The 25,096-nt window shown below is 47.6% G+C and overlaps 1 protein-coding gene across 1 annotated transcript in view; it reads left to right on the top strand.

The window, feature by feature from the left end:
• The window catches only part of ADCY1 (adenylate cyclase 1), a 227,356-nt gene that overhangs the window by 98,791 nt on the left and 103,469 nt on the right, over positions 1–25,096 (top strand). Inside the window, exon 3 of the mRNA XM_056857493.1 lies at positions 10,224–10,342. Within this exon, the coding sequence (XP_056713471.1) occupies positions 10,224–10,342 (119 nt within the window). The remainder of the gene's footprint in view (positions 1–10,223; positions 10,343–25,096) is intronic.

Raw genomic sequence — 25,096 nt, 5'->3', positions numbered from 1 at the left:
GTGGTGGCCCCCTTCCTTGGCTCGACGTCGGGCCAGCGAACTCTCTGCGAACTGTGCGAACTCTCGCACAGGTGTAGAGCCTTGTTGGAGCTGCAGAAGAGCTGCTTTGGCCTTCTTGCCCAGGAAGAGGTCCTCAAAATGTCGCTGCAATGCTCGCATAAAATCGTTGAGCGAGCGTATGGATCGGGCCCGAGTGTCGAACTGGAGGACCATCTAGTCGGCGGCTTTTCTGATTAATAGTGAGGCAACAAAACATACCCAGCTGACTTCAGTGGGGAAGTGCTGTCCCTGTTCTCTCATGTAACTGTCCACTTGGTGTAGGAAACAGGGCAGAGCCTCAACTGAGCCGTCGTAAGTCACCCTTAACCGTGGTTTCTTCCACTGCATAAGAGGGGGCGCTGGGGGTAGCGCTGGGGGTTGCCCTGGGGCTGGCAGAACTGATTGCCCTGGGGCAGCAGAACTGGTTGCCCTGGGGGCGGCAGAACCGGTGCTCCCGGGACCAGCTGGGCTGGACGTCCCAGAGGCAGTTGGCCTGGTTGGCCCGGAGGGGGCAGAATTGGCGGTCTCAGCAGCAGAAACTGTGGTTGTGGAGCCAGCTGAGTTGGATGCCCTGGCATCGGTTGAACTGGGCATTTGAGCTCACTGTAAACGTTCGTTTTCTTGCATTAGGAGCTCCATTTGGTCCTGCAGACGGGCCACACAATCAGTCAAATCCCGGTTCTGGCCCCGTAAGAGACGCATTTCGTCGCCAGTTCCCCCAGTGCGTCGGGCTTGGCTGGTTCGGAGGCCAGTATCCCAGTGAGACTCCTCACAGTACAAGTCCTACTCATCCAAGTAATCCAGTTCGATCAAGCGACCAGCGAGCCGACGTGCGCGTTGCACGTCTCGAGGCGGGCCATAGGTCGGGGAAAACGAGGGAAACAATCCGAACTCTGTGCTTTCTTTGGGACGCACATCCGCTGCCATCGTCGCGCTGCTTCGAGCGGCGGCCACTTGAGCCAAACGTAGCTCCTCAGCCTTGTTCAGATCGGCCAGCGTCTGAGCTGCAGCCGCATCTGCGGCCCGCAACTGTTCCTCGGCTGGCTTCCGATCGGCGAGCGCTTGGTCGGCCTCGAGCTTAACGGCGTTCGCTGTTGTGACGATCGGGAGGGCCTCTTGCTCCAGAAGCAGAAGGAGCTCAGAGGAATTTTGGTCCAACAACGGTTGAACCTGGACTGCCAGAGCAGCTGCGTCCGGTCCAAACTCCGGGGTTAGTCATTTTGCGATCTCGGCCACCGTGGCCGTGGCCGAGGTCAGTCCCACAAATTGTAAAGTCGTCCGGGCCGCCACATCCTGTGCCTCCTTCAGGCACACATTGGGATCGGTAACTTGTTAACATCGGGACCTCCTCCTCCCGTAATCCCTCCATGGGAGAGTCACATACAAGGCGGATCGGGGCTGCCACCTGTTCCTGTTGCGCCTCACGTACTGTTAATCCCGCTAACAAGCGGGTCAACGTTGCTAAATCCTCCTGCGCCAGCCGAACCTCCTCCAACAACCTGTACAGTGTCCGGAGGTCGTGCTGGGCACTCTGATCAGCATCATGGGTCATCCAGGGGGTTGTTTCAGGAAGGCGACGCCACTGAACTCAAACAAGTACAACTAGGCGATTGATCTCCGCATCAGTCCACAGCGCCTCAGCAAGAATGTCACGCAGCAGGGTAGGGTCATCTGGGAACTCGTCCGACGGTCCCAACGGAAGGTACCAATGTTCAGGACCTTCCAGGGCTCCAACCAGGAACCCTCTCCCCGGGGAGCACTTTCCTTGCTCCTACCCGGGACCCAGGCGAACCCTCCGGGGCTCCAGCCACAGGCAACTCACTCGGAGAGCACATCCCCTGCTCCAATCCGAGATCCCGGCGATCCCTCCAGGGCTCCATCCAGGCAGGTAAAAAATAGAGAGGGATTTGTGCCAAAATGTGAGCACTTGTCCCATGACAATCCCTGAAACAACATCCACAGACAAGGAGTCCAAAATAGAGTTGATTTATTAGGAAAAGTCTACAGGTTTGCAGCAGCAAAAAGTAAGTTGGCACGAATGAGAACTAAAGGCACGGCCTAAGGCCTATATGGAAGAGCATTGGTCATATCAGATAGCGGTGGCAGCTATGGCAACCCCCCCCCCCCTACGAGAGCAGTTCCCATAGAGTTAGTGAGAGGAATTTGACAGTTAACAGGCCCGACCTTGGGACGCACCTGGCGAAATCAAAACATGCATAGTCTGGATGTCTCAGCAACGAGCAGGCCTGACACTCTGCTTAAAGACCTCCAGGGAAGGAGAGCTTACTACCTCCCAAGGAAGCCTTTTCCACTGAAGAACCGCTCTAATTGTTAGAAAATTCTTCCTATTGTCTAGACAGAATTTTTTTAAATTTAATTTCAACCCATTGATTCTGGTTCGACCTTCTGGGCAATAGAAAACAACTTGGCACCATCCTCTATATGACAGTCCTTCAAGTACTTGAAGATGGTTATCATATCACCTCTCAGTCTTCTCCTCTTCAGGCTAAACCTACCGAGCTCCTTCAGCCTTTCCTTATAGGACCTGGTCTCCAGACCCCTCACCATCTTCGTTGCTCTCTAGACACGTTCCACCTTGTCTACATCCTTCTTAAATTGTGGTGCCCAAAACTGAACACAATACTCTAGGGGAGGTCTAACCAGAGCAAAGCGATACCATCACTTCGCGTGATCTGGAAACACAGGCCTGCTCTTGATGTATCCATCAAGACTGTTTTGTGTTCTGATGCGAGGAACTTGAGTGGGTGGAATAACTTAAAAACTTAAGGTCATTCTCCTGGTGCTGGGTTGCCCTGAAGTTCCTTTTCAGTAGGTGCAAGTGGCGTATTCCAGTTCCTACTGACAGGGCAGGGCATGCTACACTTCAACCCCACTGCCTCATCTTGCTGTGCCTTCTCTTCTTACAACTGTTGTTCCAGGACTCTGCCTGCATACTATTCCGTGCGGCGTCCCATGTGGTCCTTATTCTGTATTGGCTTTGTTTGCCTATATGTGGTGCTTTTGTTGCATGTACATGCTCACTTGGAAGCCCCACCACTGCTCTAGCATATTAAGCATCAGGGAAGGAAGCATGAATATATGTGGGGAAGGTCCCAGCTGCCCGGTGATGGCAGGCAATTGCCTGCCAATTCACTCGGCTGCCCGCTGCCCCTCAGCTGGTCAGCGGGTGGAAGTAGGCCAGCTGAGGGGGGGCAGGGAACCATGCATGCACCGTGATTTCATCACTTCTGGGTTAAACCCGGAAGTGCCGCTGACATTCTATCACTCCCCCCCCAAAAAACTGTATGGTTTCCATAGAGTTTTTGGAGGGAATTACTAGAGCGCCCCATGTGATTCTGGCACTTCCAGGGTAAACCCAGAAGTGACAGAATCTCTCCTCTGCAGACCCAAGCGAAAAAGGCTCCCGCCGGAGGCCAGGTAGGAACTGGCAACCCTACCCCCTATTGAGGCCCCGTCCTGGGGTTGCCAGCCTCCAGGTACTAGCTGGAGATCTCCTGCTATTACAGCTGAGCTCCAGCCTCCAGCTGAAGAAAGATCAGTTTACCTGGAGAAAATGGCCGCTTTGGCAATTTGACTCTATGGCATTGAAGTCCCTCCCCTCTCCAAACCCCACCCTCATCAGGCTACGCCCCAAAAACCTCCCGCTGATGGCAAAGAGGGACCTGGCAACCTTACCTCATCCTGAGATTAACCAAGGGGCTGATCACAGCTGTTTGTAGCCAAAACCAGCTCCCTCCAACCCCCCCTTTTTTTTTTAATTCAGTCTTTTACACCTGAAATAAGCATGCTTCTAAAACCTGCCCTGGTTTTTGTAGGCACAACTTCAGGAATGGGTCTAATGCATGAGGAATTCTCTATTGTTTCATTTTTTTAAAAAATCTGAATTTTTTACACAGAATGTTGTGAATGTGGGGTGGCTTTCAGGACCTTCAGAACCTTTGGACTGTTGTTCCCAATTAAGTTAACAATGTATACATACACTTTAATAAAACTGCAAAAAAAAAAAAAAGCAGCCTTGGTGTGCTTGTATGTGGAGTTGTGCCAAGTTTGCTTATTTGTTTGCTTTACCAGCATTCCAGAGTCCACTAGTGGTAGAAATTGCTGTCAAGTCGCAGCCGACTTATCCCAGTCCTGTAGGGTTTTCAAGGCAAGAGATGTTCAGAGTTGGTTTGCCGTTGCCTGCCTCTACATGCTGACCCTGGGCTTCCTTGTTGGTCTCCCATCCAAGTACTAGCCAGGACTGACCCTGCTTAACTTCTGAGATCTAATGAGATCAGGCTAGCCTGGGCTATCAGGGCAGGAAGAAAAAGAAGTGTTGTTTTTATACCCTGCTTTTCTCTACCTTTAAGGGGTCTCAAACTGACTTACAATCGCCTTCCCTTCCTCTCCCCACAACTGACACCTTATGCGGTAGGTGGGGCTGAGAGAGGTCAGAGAGAACTGTGACTAGCCCAAGGTCACCCAGCTGGATTCATGTGTAGGAGTGGGGAAACAAACCCGGTTCACCACATTAGAGTCTGCTGCTCAGAACCATGACACTACGCTGGTATTAGGGCATCATTAAAACACTGGACAAAAAGGCTCTTGGTGCAGTCCTACATATGGCCATGTGAAGGGTGCTTTTTTTAACGTTGTCTAGAAATGTACGGTCAAGTCCTGATATACTGCCATATTGCGGGCACTGAAGTAAATGCTGTCATCTCTGTATGCTGTGACTCTGAAAACAATATGGTAAAACCTTTGGGTTGGATCCCACCATCTTTTCAGCTGGTAAAAAGGGAAGGAGGGTGTGGTGAGAATCATGGGACCTGTATTAACAAAAGCCATGTGGCACAGGGGCTGTATTAGGGAGTGCAGCTGTGTAAGACTGAGTAGAAAAGCTGGCAGGATCCAACCCTTTATTAGAAGTAGTGAGCAAGCTTCTGAGTTTCACAGAATTCTGGTTCAAGCAGGACATTAAGGAAAACAAATGGGAGAAGGAGAAATGTCAGACTTTCTGGAAAACCCAGTTCTGCAGTAGGGTTGCCAGGTCCCCCAACACCACTGGTGGGAGCTTTGTCAGGTTGTGGTTGGGGGGTGAAGGTCATTTCCAGGTTTACCTCGGCATCGCAGCATCACGCAGGACACTCTAGTGCATTCCTCCAAAAACTCTATGGAAACCATAGAGTTTGGGTGTGTGTGTGTGATAGAGCTTTGCCGGCACTTCTGGGGCGAACCTGGATCACCCCCCTCAGCATTGCACATAGCCCCTCCCCCAGCAGGCCTACTCCCGCCCTCCAACCTGCTGAAGGGCGGCAGGCAGCCCGATGATTGGCAGGGAATTGCCCACCAACACCGGGCAGTCGGGAACACTACTCCGTGGAGTGTAACTGTTTGTCAGTGGACAAGAGGTTGGGGTTCCAGCTCTGGGTTGGGAAATACCTGGAGATTTTTGGGGTGGAGCCTGAGGAGGGTGGGGTTTAGGGAGGGGAGGGACTTTAATGCCATAGAGTCCAATTGCCAAAGTGGCCATTTTCTCCAGGTGAACTGATCTCTGTCGGCTGGAGATTAGTTGTAATAGCAGGAGATCTCCAACTATTTCCTGGAGGTTGGCAACCCTGTTTTACTATGAAGTTACTAAGATGTTTTAGTTCTTCATATTAAAGTTGTTTTAAGCCAGTTCTCATTCTGGTAATCTTTAACCGTGGACCTAAAAATATTATATTACTATGTCATACAGTGCAGTCCTAAGAGCACTTTTCTGAGAATAAGATCCATTGAATAGACATGACTCGGATCCAGAGTAGATCCACTTAGGATGGCAGTGATGATTTGTGTATGTTTATTGAATTGGGGGTGGGGGTGGGGAAGAGGCACTAAAGTCATTGTCTGCCTAAGGCACCAAAAATCCTTGGACAGCTCTGGTTGTTCGACATACAAGCTTTTCACATAAAAGCAGTTAGGTGCTGAAGTGTTTTTTGTTTAAACAAGCAACATATAATCTTAGAAGCCACAAAAGACACCACAGGGCTTTGCTGTAAGCAGTGGGTCACAGGGCCAAGCCAGATGTGAAGCATAGGGTTGCCAGGTCCCTCTTCGCCACCAGCGGGAGGTTTTCAGGGTGGAGCCTGAGGAGGGCAGGGTTTAGGGAGGGGAGGGACTGAAATGATATAGAGTCCAATTGCCAAAGCGTCCATTTTCTCCAGGAGAACTGGTCTCTATTGGCTGCAGATCAGTTGTAATAGCAGGAGATCTCCAGCTACTACCTGCAGGTTGGCAACCCTAAAAGCAGCATCCTTGCAGATAAAGGTCAAGATTGCCAGGAGCTTTGGGAGCCACTGGTCCGAGAACCTTAGGCAACATGCCAAAAGGAGTTGTACAAAACAAGGTCATTTGCTGGCTGGTCCCGGGCAGAGACGCAGGCCTGATGGGAAACATTTGCAGCTATGCCTGGTCAGGAAGAGCCAGTGGGCTTCTTGAGTAGGGTTGCCAGATTCCTCTTCGCCAGCTAGTACTAGGAGATCTCCAGCTAGTACCTGGTTAGCAACTCTACCCGAGATTGATTCAGGCAAATACCACCCTGAGCATTTCAGACAGCACACAATTTGCAAAACTCAAGTTGTCTTCTTGGGTTTCACTTTAAATACTTGCGCAGATAAATTAAATCTTGTGGATTTCACTGATCTTAGAGAAATCCCAAAATCTTAACATCATGAGGTTCTTTGTCAGATGAATGAAAGCACAACAAAGGAGCTCTGTAGACCCATGTTTTTAAACAGCAGCCTTGTCTTGCATGTTGCCCTGACAGCGCAGGATTTGTGACTTCTCTGTCTTACCACCCTGGGATAGACTTCATTAATGCTCGGGTGATTTAAGGATGGGTAAATAAATCTATTCGAGATCCATTGTGCTAGGCACAACAAAAGAACACCCTGATGAAGTTTGCAAGCAGCAGACACAAAAGGTAGCAAACGATTTAACATATATATACGATCCAGCATATATATACGATCCAGCATATGCTAGATATATGATATAAATGTTACAGGTACTACAATGAGGTATTAAGATCATGATGATAGTGATGGTAATTAGGGACAATTACCTGTTCTTGGAGCTCTCTCTTGCCTTACTGCAAAATGATTTCTGCTAGATGGAAGAGTTTAGAGCAGGAGTGTCGAACATAAGGCCCGTGGTCCGGATCTGGCCCCTTGACAGCTCTTATCCAGCCCACGAGCCAGCTGAGGCAGCCACCCCAACCCTCTCAATCTGGGCTGGGGAGGCATGGCCCGGCCTGACCAAGTGACATTTATGTCATATCCGGCCTCGTATGTTACGAGACACCCCTGGTTTAGAGTATGGCCATAAATCAGAGACACATAAGGACAGTTGGGCCCTGACCACTATTGGTTCTGAAAGACAAGCAACATGAAAGTAACATCATAACACAATTTGCACTGCTTGTGTTATTTCTTTGCTGGTGTGTGGGGGTATATGTGTTTGGAAAATGTCAGACATTTACAGTGCAATTCTAAGCAAAGTTACACTCTTCTAAATTCATTGTCATTCAGGGGTTTTAGAAGGCATAACTTGGGATGCCAGCCTCCAGGTGGGACCTGGGGATCCCCCGGAATTACAGCTCATCTCCAGACTACAAAGATAAATTTCCCTGGAAAAAATGGATGCTTTGGAGAGCGGACTCTGTGGCATTGTACCCCACTGAGGTCCCTGTCCTTTAGGATTGCCAGTCTCCAGGTGGTGTCTGGAGATCTCCCGCTATTACAACTGATCTCCAGGCAACAGAGATCAGTTCCCCTGGAGAAAATGGCTGCTTTGGTAATTGGACTGTGTAGCATTGAAGTCCCTCCCCTCTCCAAACCCCACCTACCTCTAGCTGCACCCCCCAAAATCTCCAGGTTTTTCCCATCCTGGAGCTGGCAACCCTACCTTCCAGGTGGAGCCTGGAAATCGCCTGCTATTACAGTTGATCTCCAGATAACCAAGATCAGTTCTCTTGGAGAAAATGGATGCTATTATGTATGCATAGGTTACACACAAGGCCGGAGTCAGAGTTCCAACAGCAACCACCTTATTCAGCTAACAGGGAAGAGAGAACTAACTTAACTGCAAAACACCCCAACTTATACACAGTTCCCAACCGCCACCCACCCACGCACCCCAGTCCATGGTTGGACAGTGAAGTCCACTGTCCAATAGGAGAAACAGACGATGGAGCCTGGAGTAGAGCCTCAAGCTCATCACAGTTCAGCCCAGCTGAGTTCAACAGTTCAGCAGTTCAGTAGTTCAGCATAGTCCTTGCACCAACTAAATACATTGCAGATGCCTTGGAGGGTGGACTCTATGGCATTATACTCTGCTGAGGTCCCTCCCCTTCTTGAACCATGCCTTCCCCAGGCTCCACCCACCAAATCTTCAGATATTTCCCAACCCAGAGTTGGCAACCCTACTGTCCTCCCCAGGCTCCATCCCCAAATCTCCAGGAGTTTCCCAACCTGGAGCTGGCAACCCTCCCCCCCCCATCCCCTGCTGATGGCCAGGGGGGGACCTGGCAGCCCTAGGCATAACTCTGCTTTGGATTGCACTGCTAGTGAATGTTTATGTTAAGATTTTGGAGGTTCGGTGGGAAATGTCAGGAACGTTTGTGTCACGATGCTTGTTTTTGGCATATGGACTCCTGGTATGGTATGTGTCATTTTCCTTTGGATATTTCCTGATGGTACCCAAGTCATTGTTTTTTGGAATGCATTGGTAAATGTCTGATTTCTCACATTTTCCTTAGGGTCTCTGCAAATTATAGGAATTACCAGAAAAATACTAACATTCACCGGATCTCTGACATGCAACATACATTACCAGCATTTGATGCATGTTAACATTAAGATATGAATGTTGACAATCCCAGATACATTTTATGATTCTATATATGATAAATAACTTTTAAGAAGCTAATGATTGTTGCCAATCACATTTAGCTGAACCAGCATTTCTTGGTATATGCCTAAGTTTTTGAAAGTTCACATGCACCAGATTTTGGAAATTCGTTATGATATTCTTGTGTTGCCAACTTCCTGCTGGGGACAGGGGATTTCCTGACCCCAACTCCTGTTGCCTGCTACTGCTCAGCTCAGCAGCAAGAGGAAATGCCTGGGGGAAATGGAGGGGTGCAATTAGCATTTCTAGCATGGTGATGTTGCTTCCAGCACAACCCAGATGCACCAGGCTATGCTCTAGCATTTGCCACAAAATCTATGGTTAAACTATAGAGTTTTGGGTGAATGCTAGAACAACTCTTCGGTACAATAACATCACCTCCTGGCCATGTCAGAAGTGATATCATTGCACTGGGGGTGCCAATCACCTCCCCCTCCCTGCAATATGGAAGTCCTTGTCTCCCCCACCTCCTGCCGTTTGCCAGGCCATGCCTGACAACCCTATTACATACACAAATGGAAGGAGAAGAATGTTAGCCACAGCTGGGAAACTTTTAAGTTCCTAGAAGATTAGAGTTCCCAACCTCCAGGTGGTGTCTAGGGATTTCCTGCTTTTACAACTGCTCTCCAGGTGACAGAGATCCATTTACCTGGAGAAAATGGCCACTTTCAAAGGTGGACCCTATGGCATTATACCTCATTGAAGTCCCTCCCATCCTCACCCCCCCTCCTCAAGCTCCACCCTCAAAATCTGGTATTCCCCAACCTGGAGCTGGCAACCCTATAGAAGACAGCATCACATTCCTAGAAGGCAGAATAAGATATTTAATCAAAACAACCTATGAATGCAGCTGAGGGCCCACCAAACCTTTCTTTCTGACTCACCCAATTTCCTTCCTCATTAGAAGTCCCCACTGCACATGCCTTTTGGCTGTGGTGTCCCATGATCCCCAGCACAGCCTTTCCCCGTGTTCCAAAGGGACCCCTCTCCTCCCTTTCTCACCAGGAAGCGGAGCTGGTTGGGTCCATCCCAGTGTGCTTAAATGGCAGCGTCAATGCTTTTGGAGCTGGGCAAGCAAGTCCCTGGTACTTTCCCAGTCGTGATCCTTTGCTCCACTCTATGGATTAAACATTCCCAACAAGTGAACTGCTTCACTTTATTTTTCAGCCTTGAAAAGAGAAAGGTCTCCCTCACAGATCTGTCCTATAATTATCGTGTTTTTCCCCTTGTAGGAGAGACTCTTGATGAGCCTTTTGCCCAGGAATGTTGCCATGGAAATGAAAGAGGACTTCCTGAAGCCGCCTGAAAGGATTTTCCACAAGATTTACATTCAGAGGCACGACAATGTCAGGTGAGACTGATGCACACTTAGGGTTGCCGAGTTTCTCTTCGCCACCGGCGGGTAGGGTTGCCAGCCTCCAGGTACTAGCTGGAGATCTCCTGCTGTTACAACTGATCTCCAGCCAACAGAGATCAGTTCACCTGGAAAAAATGGCCACTTTGCCAATTGGACTCTACAGCATTGAAGTCCCTCCTCAAACCCAACCCTCCTCAGGCTCTGCCCCCAAAATCATACATTTTGGCTATACAACCCCAGAAAAAAATCACATTCTGACAATTTGGAGTTCAGCTTTGGTAAACATTTCTGGAAATATGGAACCTCAAAACTCAGGAAGAAATATGTTTTGTAAGCATCCTTATGTATGTATGTATGTTACTTGCTTAAGGCAGTGTTCAAAATAAAACAAAAAATATAAACCACTAAAAAAAGTGTTAATTCAAGACCCAACCAGAGCATAAAATACTGAGCAGCTTAAAATGAGTCTCATAGAACCATTCTCAGGCCATAGAAATTATGTTAAAAGATCACACCATCAATTAAATCCCTGGGTTCAAAGAAACAGTTTGCCTTAGTGCCTAAAAGAAAGCTGAGTTGGGCGTCAGGTGAGTTTCTGTGGAAAGGGCATTCCACAGATGAGGGGCCACCATTGAAACCGCCCTGTCTTGGATTGCCACCTGCCTCACTTATTAAGGTGGGGACACAAAGAACATCCCTAACCATCTATTCATCTGCGTGGCTTCTATGCAGTCCCACATTGGGACTGCGCAGGCGCAGGCCAGCCACGGATAAGATTTGTCAGCTTCTAGCAAAATCGAAAGTGAGAGTGCTCCCCCTCCCCTCGGGGCATGCAGCCTTCCTGCCCAGCGGTCACATGACCCAGGGAGCGTCAAACTCCCCTTGGCGAGGAGCGCCTTCCACCTCCTCGGCAGAGAGGGCCTCGATGCCTTCGGGCGTTGAACTTCCCTTGGCGCAGAGCACCATTTAACTCCATCAGTCAGAGCCTTGATGCCTTTGGACGTTGAACTTCTCTCGGCGCAGAGCACCTCGGCGTCGGTCTTCCTTGAAGTCTCCTTGGTGCCGATCGGGGTCATCATCACCTCGGCGCCGTTCGTCAGTGGTCGTCGACGTCTCCTTGAGTCAACTGACTCCAACGATTGTTCATGAGGACTCGCCTCCTCGTGATTCCCTGGTATATTATAATTCAGGGCGGATCCCAGGATGACCAGCGGTTCCGCACGCAGTTCCTGACGCAACTGTACAGTGATAAGCCTTTGCTGTTGCCGAGCCCGAAGGTCGCTGTCGGCGTCATTACGCCAAATCCTCCCAGCCTGCAGGCGGAGGTGTCGGCTTGGATTCAGACGTCCAAGTCATTTCGATGCCTACGCCCTCGGCGCCTATGGTCTCGGCGCCTACATTCCCGGAGCCTACGGCCCCTCGCACCTATGGCCTCTTGGCGTCCTTCTCAGAGCCTACGGCCCCTCGGCGCCCACGGCCTCTCGTCACCCATGGCCTCTCGCCGATCTTCTCGGCCTCTCAGCGACCTTCTCGGCGCCCACAGCCTCTCGGAGCCTACGGCGTCTCGGTGCCCACGGCTTCTCGGTGCCTACGGCCTCTCGACGACCTTCTCGGCGCCCACAGCCTCCTGGAGCCCACGGCTTCTTGGCGCCCTCGGCCTCTCGGCGCCTACATTCTCGGAGCCTACGTTCTTGGCGTCAACATTCTCACCAATCCAGTTCGTCACTTGTCGACCTCTTACTATGGGTCCAGGCGGCGTAGAGAGATCCGTCGTAGCAACTCGTCCTCTACATGGTCCCGCAATCATCATAGTCGGCCACCTTGCTGCCTCTGACATAGGCACTGCGATGACTCTCGCCATCACCCTTGGCATCAGCATTGTCAATGACAGCGCGATGACCCTCGGCCCCGAGAGCCTTCTCGGAACCGTATGTTGCTGAGGCAAAGACTCCCCCTGGAGACTCTTCCAACCAAGTTCTCCTTCTACATTAAAGGATATGGTCCATTCTGAGTCCGATGCCTCTGTATATCTGCATGTCCCCCCCTTTTCCCTATTGGGATGAATGGGATCAGCCGATCCTGTGTGCATCTCGAGAGTGGCAAATCCAAGGCAAATCCTCCCGTGCTTAAATGGAATTGTATTGGATTACCCAGTCCTTCCAGTCCCTCCTGATGGAACAGAAGACATCCACAATAAGACCCCTTTTGGGACCTTAATCTATAATTTTTTTTAGTTTAGTTGGGGGGGAGCAGAGTCTGTGTGTGGGGGGCAGTTTCTGTGGGGGGGGGGGGAAGCCAAAGGAGGCTTTTGCCCATTCTGCCAAGGGTGGGGTGACTGCTCACCTCTGCGGGAGTGTGTGTACTGCTTTTAAAGTTTTAAAGTTTAAAGTTGAGTCTGTGCGGCGGCTAGCGAGTCTCTCTCTGCTTGGCACCCAGGCCACGCCTCCTCCTTGGTGTTTTTCACATTCTTCACTTGAAAGTGACTTTACTCACCTGATGAAGTGGACTCTGCTTCACGTCTGTCTTAAGAAATAGCCAGTGTGTTTATTTGTTAAAGAATTTGTACATATCGTATAGCACTGTATATATTTTTATCACACTGTATTGCTGATTGATGTTTTGCATTTGTTGTGAAATTTAATACACGTTTTGATATTCTTGTATTTGTGAGCCTGCCCTGTTTGGTTTCTACAATATTGTATTAATAGTGGGTTTGAGTCTTTTTGCTAACCACCTGGAGGTTGGCATTAAACAAAACTTATAGGCTCTTAACATGCTTTCTGTAAGAGAGAGCATGCGTGGATGGCCTGGACATGATCTAGGCACACTCCACAAGAGCTTACGCTGCCTCCATCGTCTTTTCGTCTAAAATTGACCTCTGAGACATCTGCTCAGTGTCGTTGTCGTCGACCCCTTCTACGTTCATTAAGCACTATGCGGTCGACGTGGATTCATCTAGAGAGGCAGCAGTGGGACGTGCCGTCTTGCGGTCATTGTTTCGGTGTCTGTCCCACACCCGCCATCCGGGTAACCGAGCTCGCTACTCTCCCAATGTGGGACTGCATAGAAGCCACGCAGATGAAAACAGAGTTTCACTTACCTGTAACTGTTGTTCATCTGGTGGATCTTCTATGCAGTAACACATCCCTCCCTCCTTCCCCGCTGTGGGACCTCTCCGCAATCATGTGGTTATTGGTTCCGTGGCGGCAGGTTGGAGAACTGGAGGGGAGAGTGCTCCCTCCCCCTGGGTCATGTGACCGCTGGGCGGGAAGGCTGCATGCCCCGAGGGGAGGGGGAGCACTCTCACTTTCGATTTTGCTAGAAGCTGACAAATCTTATCCGTGGCTGGCCTGCGCCTGCGCAGTCCCAATGTGTTACTGCATAGAAGATCCACCAGATGAACAACAGTTACAGGTAAGTGAAACTCTGTTTTTCTTTCAAGGGCTAGACATCTAGGGAATTTACAGATTTACAGAAACTGCTTCAGCTTACCAGCCAGAATAATTAGGCAGTGAATCCATTACTGAGTGGGAGATCTTACAAGCAGAACCTTTGTGGGGTTTGCTTTTCACAGGCTAATTCTAGAATGGGCCCAGAAACCTGCTGTTAATGGGCCTGAGTTCCATTCCAGAGAGGCTGATGCCTCAGCTGAACCCCAAGTACCACATGGTGCAAAAATCCCTATGCCAAATAACTATGAGTAGAGTTGCCTTGCCATCAGTGGGAGCTTTGGGGAGGGGGGAGTGATTTGCAAGTGCGCAGCACATGCATGCAATAACATCCCTTCTGAGGTATACCCGAAAGTGATGGAGTCACTCTAGCATGTCCCTAAAAAACTCTATGGAAATGTGCTAGAGTATCCCCAATAAACCCTGAAGTGATGGGGACGCTGTAGCATATTCCTCAAAAAAAAAAACCTCTATGTTTTGCATAGAGTTTTTTTAGGGACATGCTAGAGCGTCCCCGTCACATTCAGGTTTATCTTGGAAGGGACATTATTGTGTCACCCATTAGCTGGCCTGTTTCCCCCACCAATCATTTGAGAGGTGCTGGGCATGCCTGTTAATTGGCGGGAAATTGCCCACATTAACCGGCACCTGGCAACCCTACCTATGAGTGGCAACCAGTGACACAATTCAGTGTTCATTAGATTTCTGGACCTTTAGCAGCCATGGGGTCTCTTCAGCTTTGCATATTTAATTAAAAAATTATAAACCAAAGATACAATGAAATTGTACAAAAAAGAAAATCAAAGAGAAAATTCCAAAACAGTAAATACAGTAAATTCAGTCTGAAGTTATATCTACAACAAAAGACGTAAAAAGAATCATGTTCCATCACACATCAATTCTTGAAGTTTCTATTTTTGTTAACTTTCCAACCCAGAGTTAGCAGCCCTACATTCAACAACATGTGTACAAAAACTGGCTTCATCTTTCCCACAAAACCAAAAACAATTAGATTTTTTTTTTATTCTAGCTATTCTCAGAGAATTTAAATCCCATTGTTAGATTGTTTTGCATATATATTCTCTATCTGAAAATATAGATTCCTGGGTTAATTTTTAAAAAGACCAAACACTACTGCTAACATTAGCTCTGTATAATTTAGAGCCTGTTTTACAGTTCTAAATGTCCTGGTCATTTGGTAAACCAGGGTCGTGTCCGCACTGCACGTTTGCCGCTCCGATTTCTGCGGGGTTTCCTTGCATGTTCCCACTTCATCTCACCCAAAGGATTCCGAGGACGTCTCCAGAGCGCAATTTCTCCACGGTAAGAGGATCCGCTTATATGGCGGATTATAAAAATAAAACGTGTTCCTCACGCGGAGCAATGAAGTGGGAACATGAAACCCCGCTGAAAGCCCACTGCCCCGCCCCCCACTCGTTCCCCTCCCTTTTCGGCTTTGCAAAGGAGGAAGGGGGGAAATTGGGGGGTGGGATTGCAAGCGTCACCTGCTGGATTCCGGCACAAACTCCCAAGTCAACCGGAGTGGGGCGGCATGAGTGGGGGGGAGGGAGCAGAGGGGGGAGGGGGCGGAATCGAGGCTTGAAAAACGAGCCCCCCCTTTAATTTGCGTGCTTAGATGCGAGAGGGTAGGATGGCGGAAAGTCCCAGCGGCAAGTTTCGCTTTCCCCTCGAACTTGCAGCACGGTGGGAAAAGAATTTTTATTTCGTTTTCGATTCTTTTGTACTCGACACATATAAATAGCGAGGTAAGATGCTGGTGCGTTCACGGGCCAGAACTGTGCCGACACAGTTCATAAATGCAGTCTGGGGAAATTATTTATGTGTTCTGCAAAAAAAGACCTACTGAAATGACACTTGTTCTAATTCCATTAGTGCGAGTACCGATCATGATGCACATCACTCAAGTCTATTTATGGGTTTAGCGTTGCTCTTGATATAGTACTTAATCAGATTCTGAACTGATTTTAAATATCCTTTGATTCTCGTGTATCGGTACTTCTTCTGTTGTTTTTTTTATATTAATAGCCCCGTGGTGCAGAGTGTTAAGCTGCAGTACTGCAGTCAAAAGCTCTGCTCATGACCTGAGTTCGATCCCAACGGAAGTTGGTTTCAGGTAGACGGCTCAAGGTTGACTCAGCCTTCCATCCTTCCGAGGTCGGTAAAATGAGTACCCAGCTTGCTGGGGGTAAAGGGAAGATGACTGGGGAAGGCACTGGCAAACCACCCCGTAAACATAGTCTGTCTAGAAAACGTCGGGATGTGACGTCACCCCATGGGTCAGGAATGACCCGGTGCTTGCACAGGGGACCTTTACCTTTTTAATATTATTAAGCTCTTTCTCCCCAAATCTGTCACAGGGCCTTTTATCTGAACTTTCTGAATAAATGGGATTCCCTATCAGAGTTATTTGCAGCATTTGTTTCTTTCTCGGGCTGTGATCTCTCTTGGTGGCTTGGCAGCTTAACATCTTTGAACCCTGAGCGGTGTTTTTTTTTGTGTTCAGGGCACCTCTGCATATAGAATCATAGAATCAAAGAGTTGGAAGGGACCACCAGGGTCATCTAGTCCAACCCCCTGTACAATGCAGGAAATTAACAACTACCTCACCCCCACATCCCCAGTGACCCCAACCCTCCCCCTGCAATGCAGGATCCCACAATCAAAGCACTCCCGACAGATGGCCATCCAGCCTCTGCTTAAAGACCTCCAAAGACGGGGACTCCACCACCCTCCGAGGCAGCGCATTCCACCATCGAACAGCCTTCACTGTCAGAAAGTTCTTCCTAATGTTTAGGTGGAATCGCTTTTTTATTAGTTTAAATCCATTACTCCGTGTCCTAGTCTCTGGAGCAACAAAGAACAAGCTAGTTCCCTCATCAACATGACATCCCTTCAAATATTTAAACATGGCTATCATGTCTCCCCTCAACCTTCTCTTCTCCAAACTAAACAAACCCAACTCCCTAAGTCTCTCCTCATAGGGCATGTGTTCCAGACTGTTGATCATTCTGGTTGCCCTCCTCTGGACACGCTCCAACTTGTCAACATCCTTCTTAAATTGTGGAGCCCAAAACTGGACACAGTATTCCAAGTGAGGTTTGACCAATGCAGAATACAGTGGTAGTATTACTTCCCTTGATCTAGACACAATACTTCTGTTGATGCAGCCCAGAGTTGCATTGGCCTTCTTAGCCGCCATATCACACTGTTGACTCATGTTCAGTTTGTGGTCCACTAAGACTCCCAGATCTCTTTCACATGTACTGTTGTCAAGCCAACTACCTCCCATCCTGTACCTGTGCCTTATGTTGTGTCTGCCTAGGTGAAGTACCTTACACTTCTCCCTATTGAAATCCATTTTATTACTTATGGCCCAGCTCTCCAGTCTATCAAGGTCATTCTGAACTCTGACTCTATCCTCGGGGGTATTAACTACCCCTCCTAACTTGGTGTTATCTGCAAATTTGATTAGCATGCTCTCTATTCTATCATCCAATATTTATAAAAATATTAAATAGTACCGGTCCCAGGACAGACCCCTGTGGCACCCCACTGATCACTCCTCTCCAGGATGAAGTTGTGCCATTAATGAGCACCCTTTGGGTTCGGTTGGTCAACCAATTCCCAATCCACCTAACAGTAGCAGTGTCCAGCCCACATTTTACTAGCTTTGTTTCAAGAAGATCATGGGGGACTTTATCAAAGGCTTTACTATATAGCAAAAGGCACAGACTGAAGAACTCTTATAATCGTCTCTGCTCCAGTCCCAACGGCAAAACCGTGAGGCGCATGAAAGCCTCTAAGCGCCGTATCAAAAGAGAAAGATCAAGAAGCGCAAAGCTGACGTGAAGCCTGGAAGGGAGATAATTGCCCAAGAAGAAATTATGTTTTCTTAGGCTGAAGCATTTTTATATTTCAGGGCAACTCAGAATGTGGGGGGTAATTAGCTTTCACAGATTCTGTTATCTATACAGTGATGTGCATTAAAACAAAACGGATTTAAAACATCCGTCTTTGAAAGGCTGGGTGTGAAAAGATCACACGGGTGCTTCATCTTTCAAAAGAGAGATAACCAGATTTATTACTGTTGCCAACCTCCAGGTACTAGCTGGAGTTCTCCTGCTATTACAGCTGATCTCCAGCCGGTAGAGATCAGTTCACCTGGAAAAAACGGCTGCTTTGGCAAGTGGACTCTGTGGCACTGAAGTCTCTCCCCTCCCCAAACCCCACCCTCCTCAGGCTCTCCCCAAACCCCACCCTCCTCTGGCGAAGAGGGACCTGGTAACCCTAATATTTATTCATACGCTAACTGGGCTGTAATTTAAGGCCTCAGACTATAAAAGGCCTCTCAATACAAAAAGAATGACAAAATTACCACCTGGGGGGGGATAATGCCTCTTAAACTTGACATAGCGAGTTAGGGCCTCAGCATGTCTGAATGGAGTAACAGTATTTGTAAAGTGCCGTCAAGTCGCAGCCGACCCCTGGTGACTACATACTGGAGGTAGGGTTGCCAGGTCCCTCTTCGCCACTGGTGGGAGATTTTGGGGGCAGAGCCTGAGGAAGGCGGGGTTTGGGGAGGGGAGGGACTTCAATGCCATAGAGTCCAATTGCCCAAGCAGCCATTTTCTCCAGGTGCACTGCTTCTTTATCGGCTGGAGATCAGTTGCAATAGCAGGAGATCTCCAGCTAGTACCTGGAGGTTGGCAACCCTACGCATAGGGTTTTCAAGGCAAGAGACATTCGGAGATGATTTGCAGTTGCCTGCCTCTGTGTTAGGGTTGCCAGGTCCCTCTTCTCAACCGGCGGGAGATTTTGGGGGCGGAGCCTGAAGTGGACAAGGTATGGGGAGGGGAGGTACTTCAGTGCCATAGAGTTTAATTGCCAAAGCAGCCATTTTTCTCTAGGTGATCTGATTTCTATTGGCTGGAGATCAGTTGAATTAGCAGGAGATCTCCTGCTACTACCTGGCAGTTGGCAACCCTACTCTGTGTAGCGACTCTGGATTTCCTTGGTGGTCTCCCATCCAAGTACTAACTAGGGCCAACCCTGGTTAGCTTCTGAGATCTCCATTCAAATAATCTTGGCTTAGAAATCCTGCTCTATTATCTGAAATTTGAGGTTACTCATTAGTGAAGAAATGCCTCTCTGCATATGCCTAGAGGCGCTGTTAAAATAACTTTATTTATTTACTCATTTTCAAAATTTGTAATCCTGCCTTTCTGCCTTTAGAAAGCGGCTGGCAATGTAAAACATACATGATAAAATCACATTTTAAAACCATTAAAATCAACCCCTGCCTCCCAAACACAGACTGTTAAAACAATTTAAGAAAGAGTTGAAAGCATACAAAACACAGTTAAAATACACACAAAAACATTAAAATGTTGGTTAGGAAGGAACAATCATTGAGGGAGTGCTAAATGAAACAAAACTTTACAAAGCCCTGGTTTTGCAAAAGGATGCAGAGGCCGGTATTATTTCTGTGCGTTAGATTGCTGCCCCCCCCCGCCCCCCTTATCATATGGGCTGGCACTTGAGATAATTGCTTGGGACAGTCCTAGGGTTGCTAGGTCCCTCTTCGCCACTGGCGGGAGGTTTTTGGGGTGAAGCCTGAAGAGGGTGGGGTTTAGGGAGGGGAGGGACTTCAATGCCATAGAGACCAATTGCCAAAGTGGCCATTTTCTCCAGATGAACTGATCTTTATCAGCTGGAGATCAGGAGAACTCCAGCCACCACCTGGAGGTTGGCAACCCTACCTGCCGGTGGCCAAAAGCGCACAGAAAATCTCTCTCATGAAATTAACCCAAAATATAATGGGAAACAAATTACAAAATACAAAAGTACCAAACAAAAGTAATTTGTTTCCCATTAAATCAAATTAAAATTCAAAACCTCTAATGGCATATAATATCAACCAACACAGTATAGCGATTAAAATATTGAACATCAAATACAGGCAAAATTAGGAACAGCAATTTATCCCCAGTTCCCTTTTTGGCGAATCCTTATAGCATTATTAAGAAATTTGGCAACCTCCTCAGTTATATCAGGAAAAGTATCTTTCAATATATGATGTTCTTTAGCTTGATCAGACAGGCCCATCAGATTTGTGAAGATGGAATCAATATATTTAAGCCGTATATCTGGATAAAATGGGCAGTGAAAAAGGATATGCCAAATTGATTCAATGTTTTTCAGTTCACATGTTTCCCATTATATTTTGGGTTAATTTCATGAGAGCGATTTTCTGTGCGCTTTTGGGTTTAACTAGTCAGTACGCAGAAGTGTCTATTTTGATATATACCACCTGGAGGCTGGCAACCCTAAACAGTCCTCTCCTGCTCCTAACTACGCAGAGATGCTCCTTTTAGGATGCCTGATTCCCTTCTTGAATGGCCGATGAAAACTTCGGAAAGAAAGGTAGAAAGCCAAATAATATATGGGTTTCATAATAGTAATATTTCTTTTCCTGGCCTGGAGATACAGTGATCTGGAGAGCTTTGCTGGCTGGATTTTTGTTAGTTATTCAGGTGCTAAAAGCATGGGAACCATTGGGGGGGGAGGGAGTTGCCAGCAGTAGGCAGTGGTGGACCTACATTTTTGGGACCCTGAAGCTTGAACTGTTATGGCGGCCCCTTCACAACCAGCAACAATAGGGCAACATCCAACAAGGTCCAAAGGGCCTTGCTGCCCTTGCAAGGACCTCGAGGCCCAAATGGTGGAGGGGTGGTGGGTTGGAGTCCTGGAAAATGGGCCATACAGTGAGCCCCTTCCCACCAGCAAAGAGGTCTTGGTAACTGCTGTTATCTTCTTCAGTGGGGTTGTTCTATAGCAGATGTATTGGTTCATTCTCTAACAGAGAGGTAGAAGGTCATCAGAGGGGGCTCATTAGGATAAAGAGGTATAAATCTGATTTTGGGTGTTAAAATGGACACGCAAGATGGGTGCAGCCTGAATTGAGAATTTAAATGTCTTTTTATGGTTCCGACTGGCTCTAGCCTAAGGGCTGAGCTACAGAACTATTAAGCTGTGCACCAACAAAGGATTTGAGGATCCAGCTGCCAGAATGTAGGCTATGAACACATTCTGGTGAGCTCAGCGAGCCCATACAGCTGGGGGTTTGGGCGCTGCAAGCCCCCGAGAAAATATTGAAATTTGACCAATTACAGGGACATTTTGAGGCCATATGAAATGGGTATTCAAACATACTCTAAGGTCAATATTAAGTACTTAAACCCATTGGCTTATGATTCTATCACTAAAATAGCCTTACTTTAATAACAAACACTTAAATAAACTCCATTGATTTTGTTGAAAAATCCACTCATTAAAAAAAAAATGTTGCTTCCGGGCCCCTGTGGGATTAGTGGTCCTGAAACTTAAGCTACTGCCACTGGCAGTAGGTGCTATTTTAAGCATAGTGGCTAGGTAGCAACTGGAGCTACCTAGTCTAGAGCAGAGCTTGGGGAAAAGTACAGTGGTCAGCGGTCCTAGGTTCAATCTCCAATGAAAAGATCTTGGGAAGACACGTATTGAGAAAGACTTTTGCCTGGAAATCTGGGAAGACTGCTTCCAATCAGAGTAGACAATTCTGGACTAGACAGACCAATGTCTGACTCAGTATTGCGTGTGTGTGTCGTCAAGTTGCCGCTGACTTACGGCGACCCAGTAGGGTTTTCAAGGCAAGAGGCATTGGAAGGTGTTTTGCCATTGCCTGCCTCTGCATGGGCTGAGAGAGTTCAGAGAGAACTGTGACTAGCCCAAGGTCACCCAGCAGGCTTCATGTGGAGGAGTGGGGAATGGAACCTGGTTCTCCAGATCAGAGTCCACTGCTCTTAACCACTACAACCACGCTGGCTTTGTATTAGGTAGCTTCATATGTCAACATCTCCCGCTTAGTTCTTATTTTCAGGGTGTATTAAAGGCAGGAAAAGGCCAATTGGGGGGAAAAACTTAAAAAGTTAGTCCTCTTGAAATCTGCCCCTTTAGTTACATGATCAGGATGAGGCTGCTGGGAGTTCTTGGTAAGTGTTCTGTCTGGCTGTAGCTGTCTTTCCTACTAGAAATGACTCTTGGGTTTTCCCAGAGATCCAAAATGGTAACAGAAGCCAGTTCCTCTCTGCAACCATAAAGTCCCAAACGTACACAACTAAAGGTTTTCTCTGCAGAACGTAAAGAGGGATTTTTCTAGATAATAGGGGGAAAGACAATGCTCTGGAAAAAAAATTAGTTGAACATGATGTGATATTCCCCCCCCCCCAAAAATTTTTTTTTTTTGCAAATCACTCCAGGGCACTCTTCAGCATTGACACGTAGGAGGTATGCGGCAGAGATTTAAGCAGGGGCTACAATAAAGTATAAATGATAGATTACACAAAATGGAATCTCAATAGGTGACAGGATTAGACTAGAAAGATGTGATGGGTTTCAGAACGTGTGCAATGTGAACTTTATTAACTTCTCCACAGGGTTTCTTTGTCTGTGCTGTGCACCGCTGGGAAGACACTGTGTTTTTTGTGGAGGTTTTAAAATGTGTTCCATCTCTGCTTTGCTCCCTATCAGAGGACTTATGCTAAGCAGCAAAGAGGTAGAATCTCTTAAGGGTAGGGTTACCAGCTCCGGGTTGGGAAATACCTAGAGATTTTTGGGGCGGAGGCTGAGGAGGGCGGGGTTTGGGGAGGGAAGGACTTCAATGCCATAGAGTCCAATTGCCAAAGCGGCCATTTGCTCCAGGGGAACAGATCTCTATTGGCTGGAGATCAGTTGTAATAGCGGAAGATCTCCATCCACCACCTGGAGGTTGGCAACCCTAGGCGGGCCGTATGTTTGACACCCGTGCCTTAGTCAGCAACCTCAATTGTACTTTTTCATCCTGCCCTTCCTTATGAGGTATACCAATCCTTTTCCCGCTACGAGGATCTGAAACACTCAGCATTACAGGCCAACCCTCGTGCTGATACACGCTGCTCTCAGGTGCTCAGGGCCCTGGACCGAACTGTTGAGGCTTTGCTGATTAATTGGGGCAGATGTGGCTCGCTGAAGTCCCCGGAGGACATGAAGTGGGAAGAGGCCGCTGGGGAGGGAGCACTTGGAACAGATGAGGACTTGGAAAGGGAACAGTGCAAGAGAGGCTGAGATTTGTTTATTGGGGGAACAGGCCTCCACAAATGCTGGGACCCCGAAGGAGTCAAAGGTGTCTTTGTCACTTCGCCCCCTTTGGCATTGGTAAAGCCCAGTTCACGCGAACCTGGCAAGACTTAGAGGAGGGTGGGATGTTAAGAGAGAAAAGTGTTGACACGATATTTGTGATTACGTTTTCAAGACTGCATGCACGTACTAGAGGAGAAGTCTCATTGAACTCAGTGTAACTTGCTTCTGAGTACACGCATCTAGGATTGGACTGCACAAAGTGCTGCTTGTAAATATCAACTGGGGTTCCTGGCTACCCTTGTCCTTGATCCACCAAAGCAATTTTGTCCGCCCTCGGGTAACTTAGCAAATTGAAATCAAGGTGCAGCAAAACATTTGCTTGCAGTACAGTCATAAGGTAAGGAAGATTGTTTTTATGTTCTGAGAAAATGTAGACATTCCATATTTTCATATTCCCAAACACAAACACACACCTTTATTGACATATAAAAAAGTGGAACATACATTAGGATAAATCCGAGTACAAATAAATAAAATTGGATAAAACAATCCCAAATCAGCCATACATCCCATTCATGATACCTGATTGCTAACTGCAAAAGCCTTGCAACGGATTCAATTTTAGGGGTGGGGTGGGGTTGTATGGTCATAAGATAGGACATCCTCATTTAGGGTTGCCAACCTCCAGGTACTAGCTGGAGATCTCCTGCTATTACAACTGATGTCCAGCTGACAGAGATCAGTTCATCTGGAGAAAATGGCCGCTTTGACAATTGGACTCTATGGCATTGAAGTCCCTCCCCTCCCTGAACCCTGCCCTTCTCAGGATCCACCCCAAAAATCTCCTGCTGGTGGTGGAGAGGGACTTGGCAACCCTATCCTCATTTCATCAGAAAGCCATTCCCTGTTTATAAACAGCGGGCCAATGAATTGGGATCGGCTACAAGCATAGAAGGAACAATTAAAAAGGACATGCACAAGTGATTCTATGTCACTATTCCCACACGGGAAAACTCTGTTCATAAATGGGATTTTATGAAATCTTCCGTTTAACAAGGTGGAGGGTAGTGCATTTAGCCTGGTAAGCATATATGCTCTATGTTGTTGCAGTGCAGTTAGACAAGTAAAGTATAGTGCTATATATTGTCTATTTGGCCAAGGCTCCCAACTCAAGGGGGAACATCTACTACTTGCATGGCTTGTAAGCTCCTGTATTTCTATGACTAAAAGTCTACATCTGATCACATCAAACATATTTTCATATACTCCTCAAATTATAGATGGTGTGGTCCTTTTAAAAAATGAACAGATTTGCAAAACTGTATTGTGTTTTGGTTCAGATTCTGGTTTGTCAAAGCTTTCTAGGGATTTGATCTGAATCGTTTCCTTATTGTGGATTAACTATATATGTATGTGGCCATTTATGCCGGGTCAATTTTGATGCTCACTCAAAGCTCTTTTTTTAAATGCGACCTTTAAAATGCCTATTCATGGTCCCCACGCAAAGGGAGCAATTCCACGCCCCCACTCGCCTGCTCCTTTGTTCCTTCCATTAACAACCACCATTTGCATAGCTAACGTGCGGCTGTGATTTTGCATGCTTCCTTGAGGGGAAGCAAACAAAAAAGGTCACATTAAAGGGGCTCTTAAGAAATGCGAAGCAGGTATGCGCCGGCTTCGCAGTCACTTCCTGAATGATGGTTCAGCTTGAAAAACTAAAAAAAAAAATGTGGGGCACTTCAGCCTGGAACATGCTGTTAATTACCAAGCATAAATGGCCTGTGTGTTTTTTCTGAATGTAGCTATTTGAAACTTGGTTGCCCTCCTGAAACAGGAGGGTATTCCTGTCCTTTCATTAGGTGGCTCCTGTGTAAGTAGGTGAGGTTCCCGGCCCTTTGGTCTATGGCCAGAGGGAGGTTTCTCACCCTTCCATTAGTTCCAAACCTCATATCTGTAGGTCCAGTTCTCCGCCACAACCTGAAATCACTGCGCCTTACAGCATGGAAGATTCAGTTGTAACCCCCTGGTCTGATATAGTGGCTGATGTCTGGTTGGCATCCCACAAACTGGCCACTAGGAAATCATAAAATTCAAAATGGTTTCGGTTTTCCCTTTGGGCAAGGGA

The sequence above is a fragment of the Euleptes europaea genome, chromosome 11 (genome assembly GCF_029931775.1).
Source record: "Euleptes europaea isolate rEulEur1 chromosome 11, rEulEur1.hap1, whole genome shotgun sequence".
Lineage (NCBI taxonomy): Eukaryota > Metazoa > Chordata > Lepidosauria > Squamata > Sphaerodactylidae > Euleptes > Euleptes europaea.
Note: the sequence above shows the minus strand (reverse complement) of the source record. Positions and strands in the feature narration are given on the sequence as shown.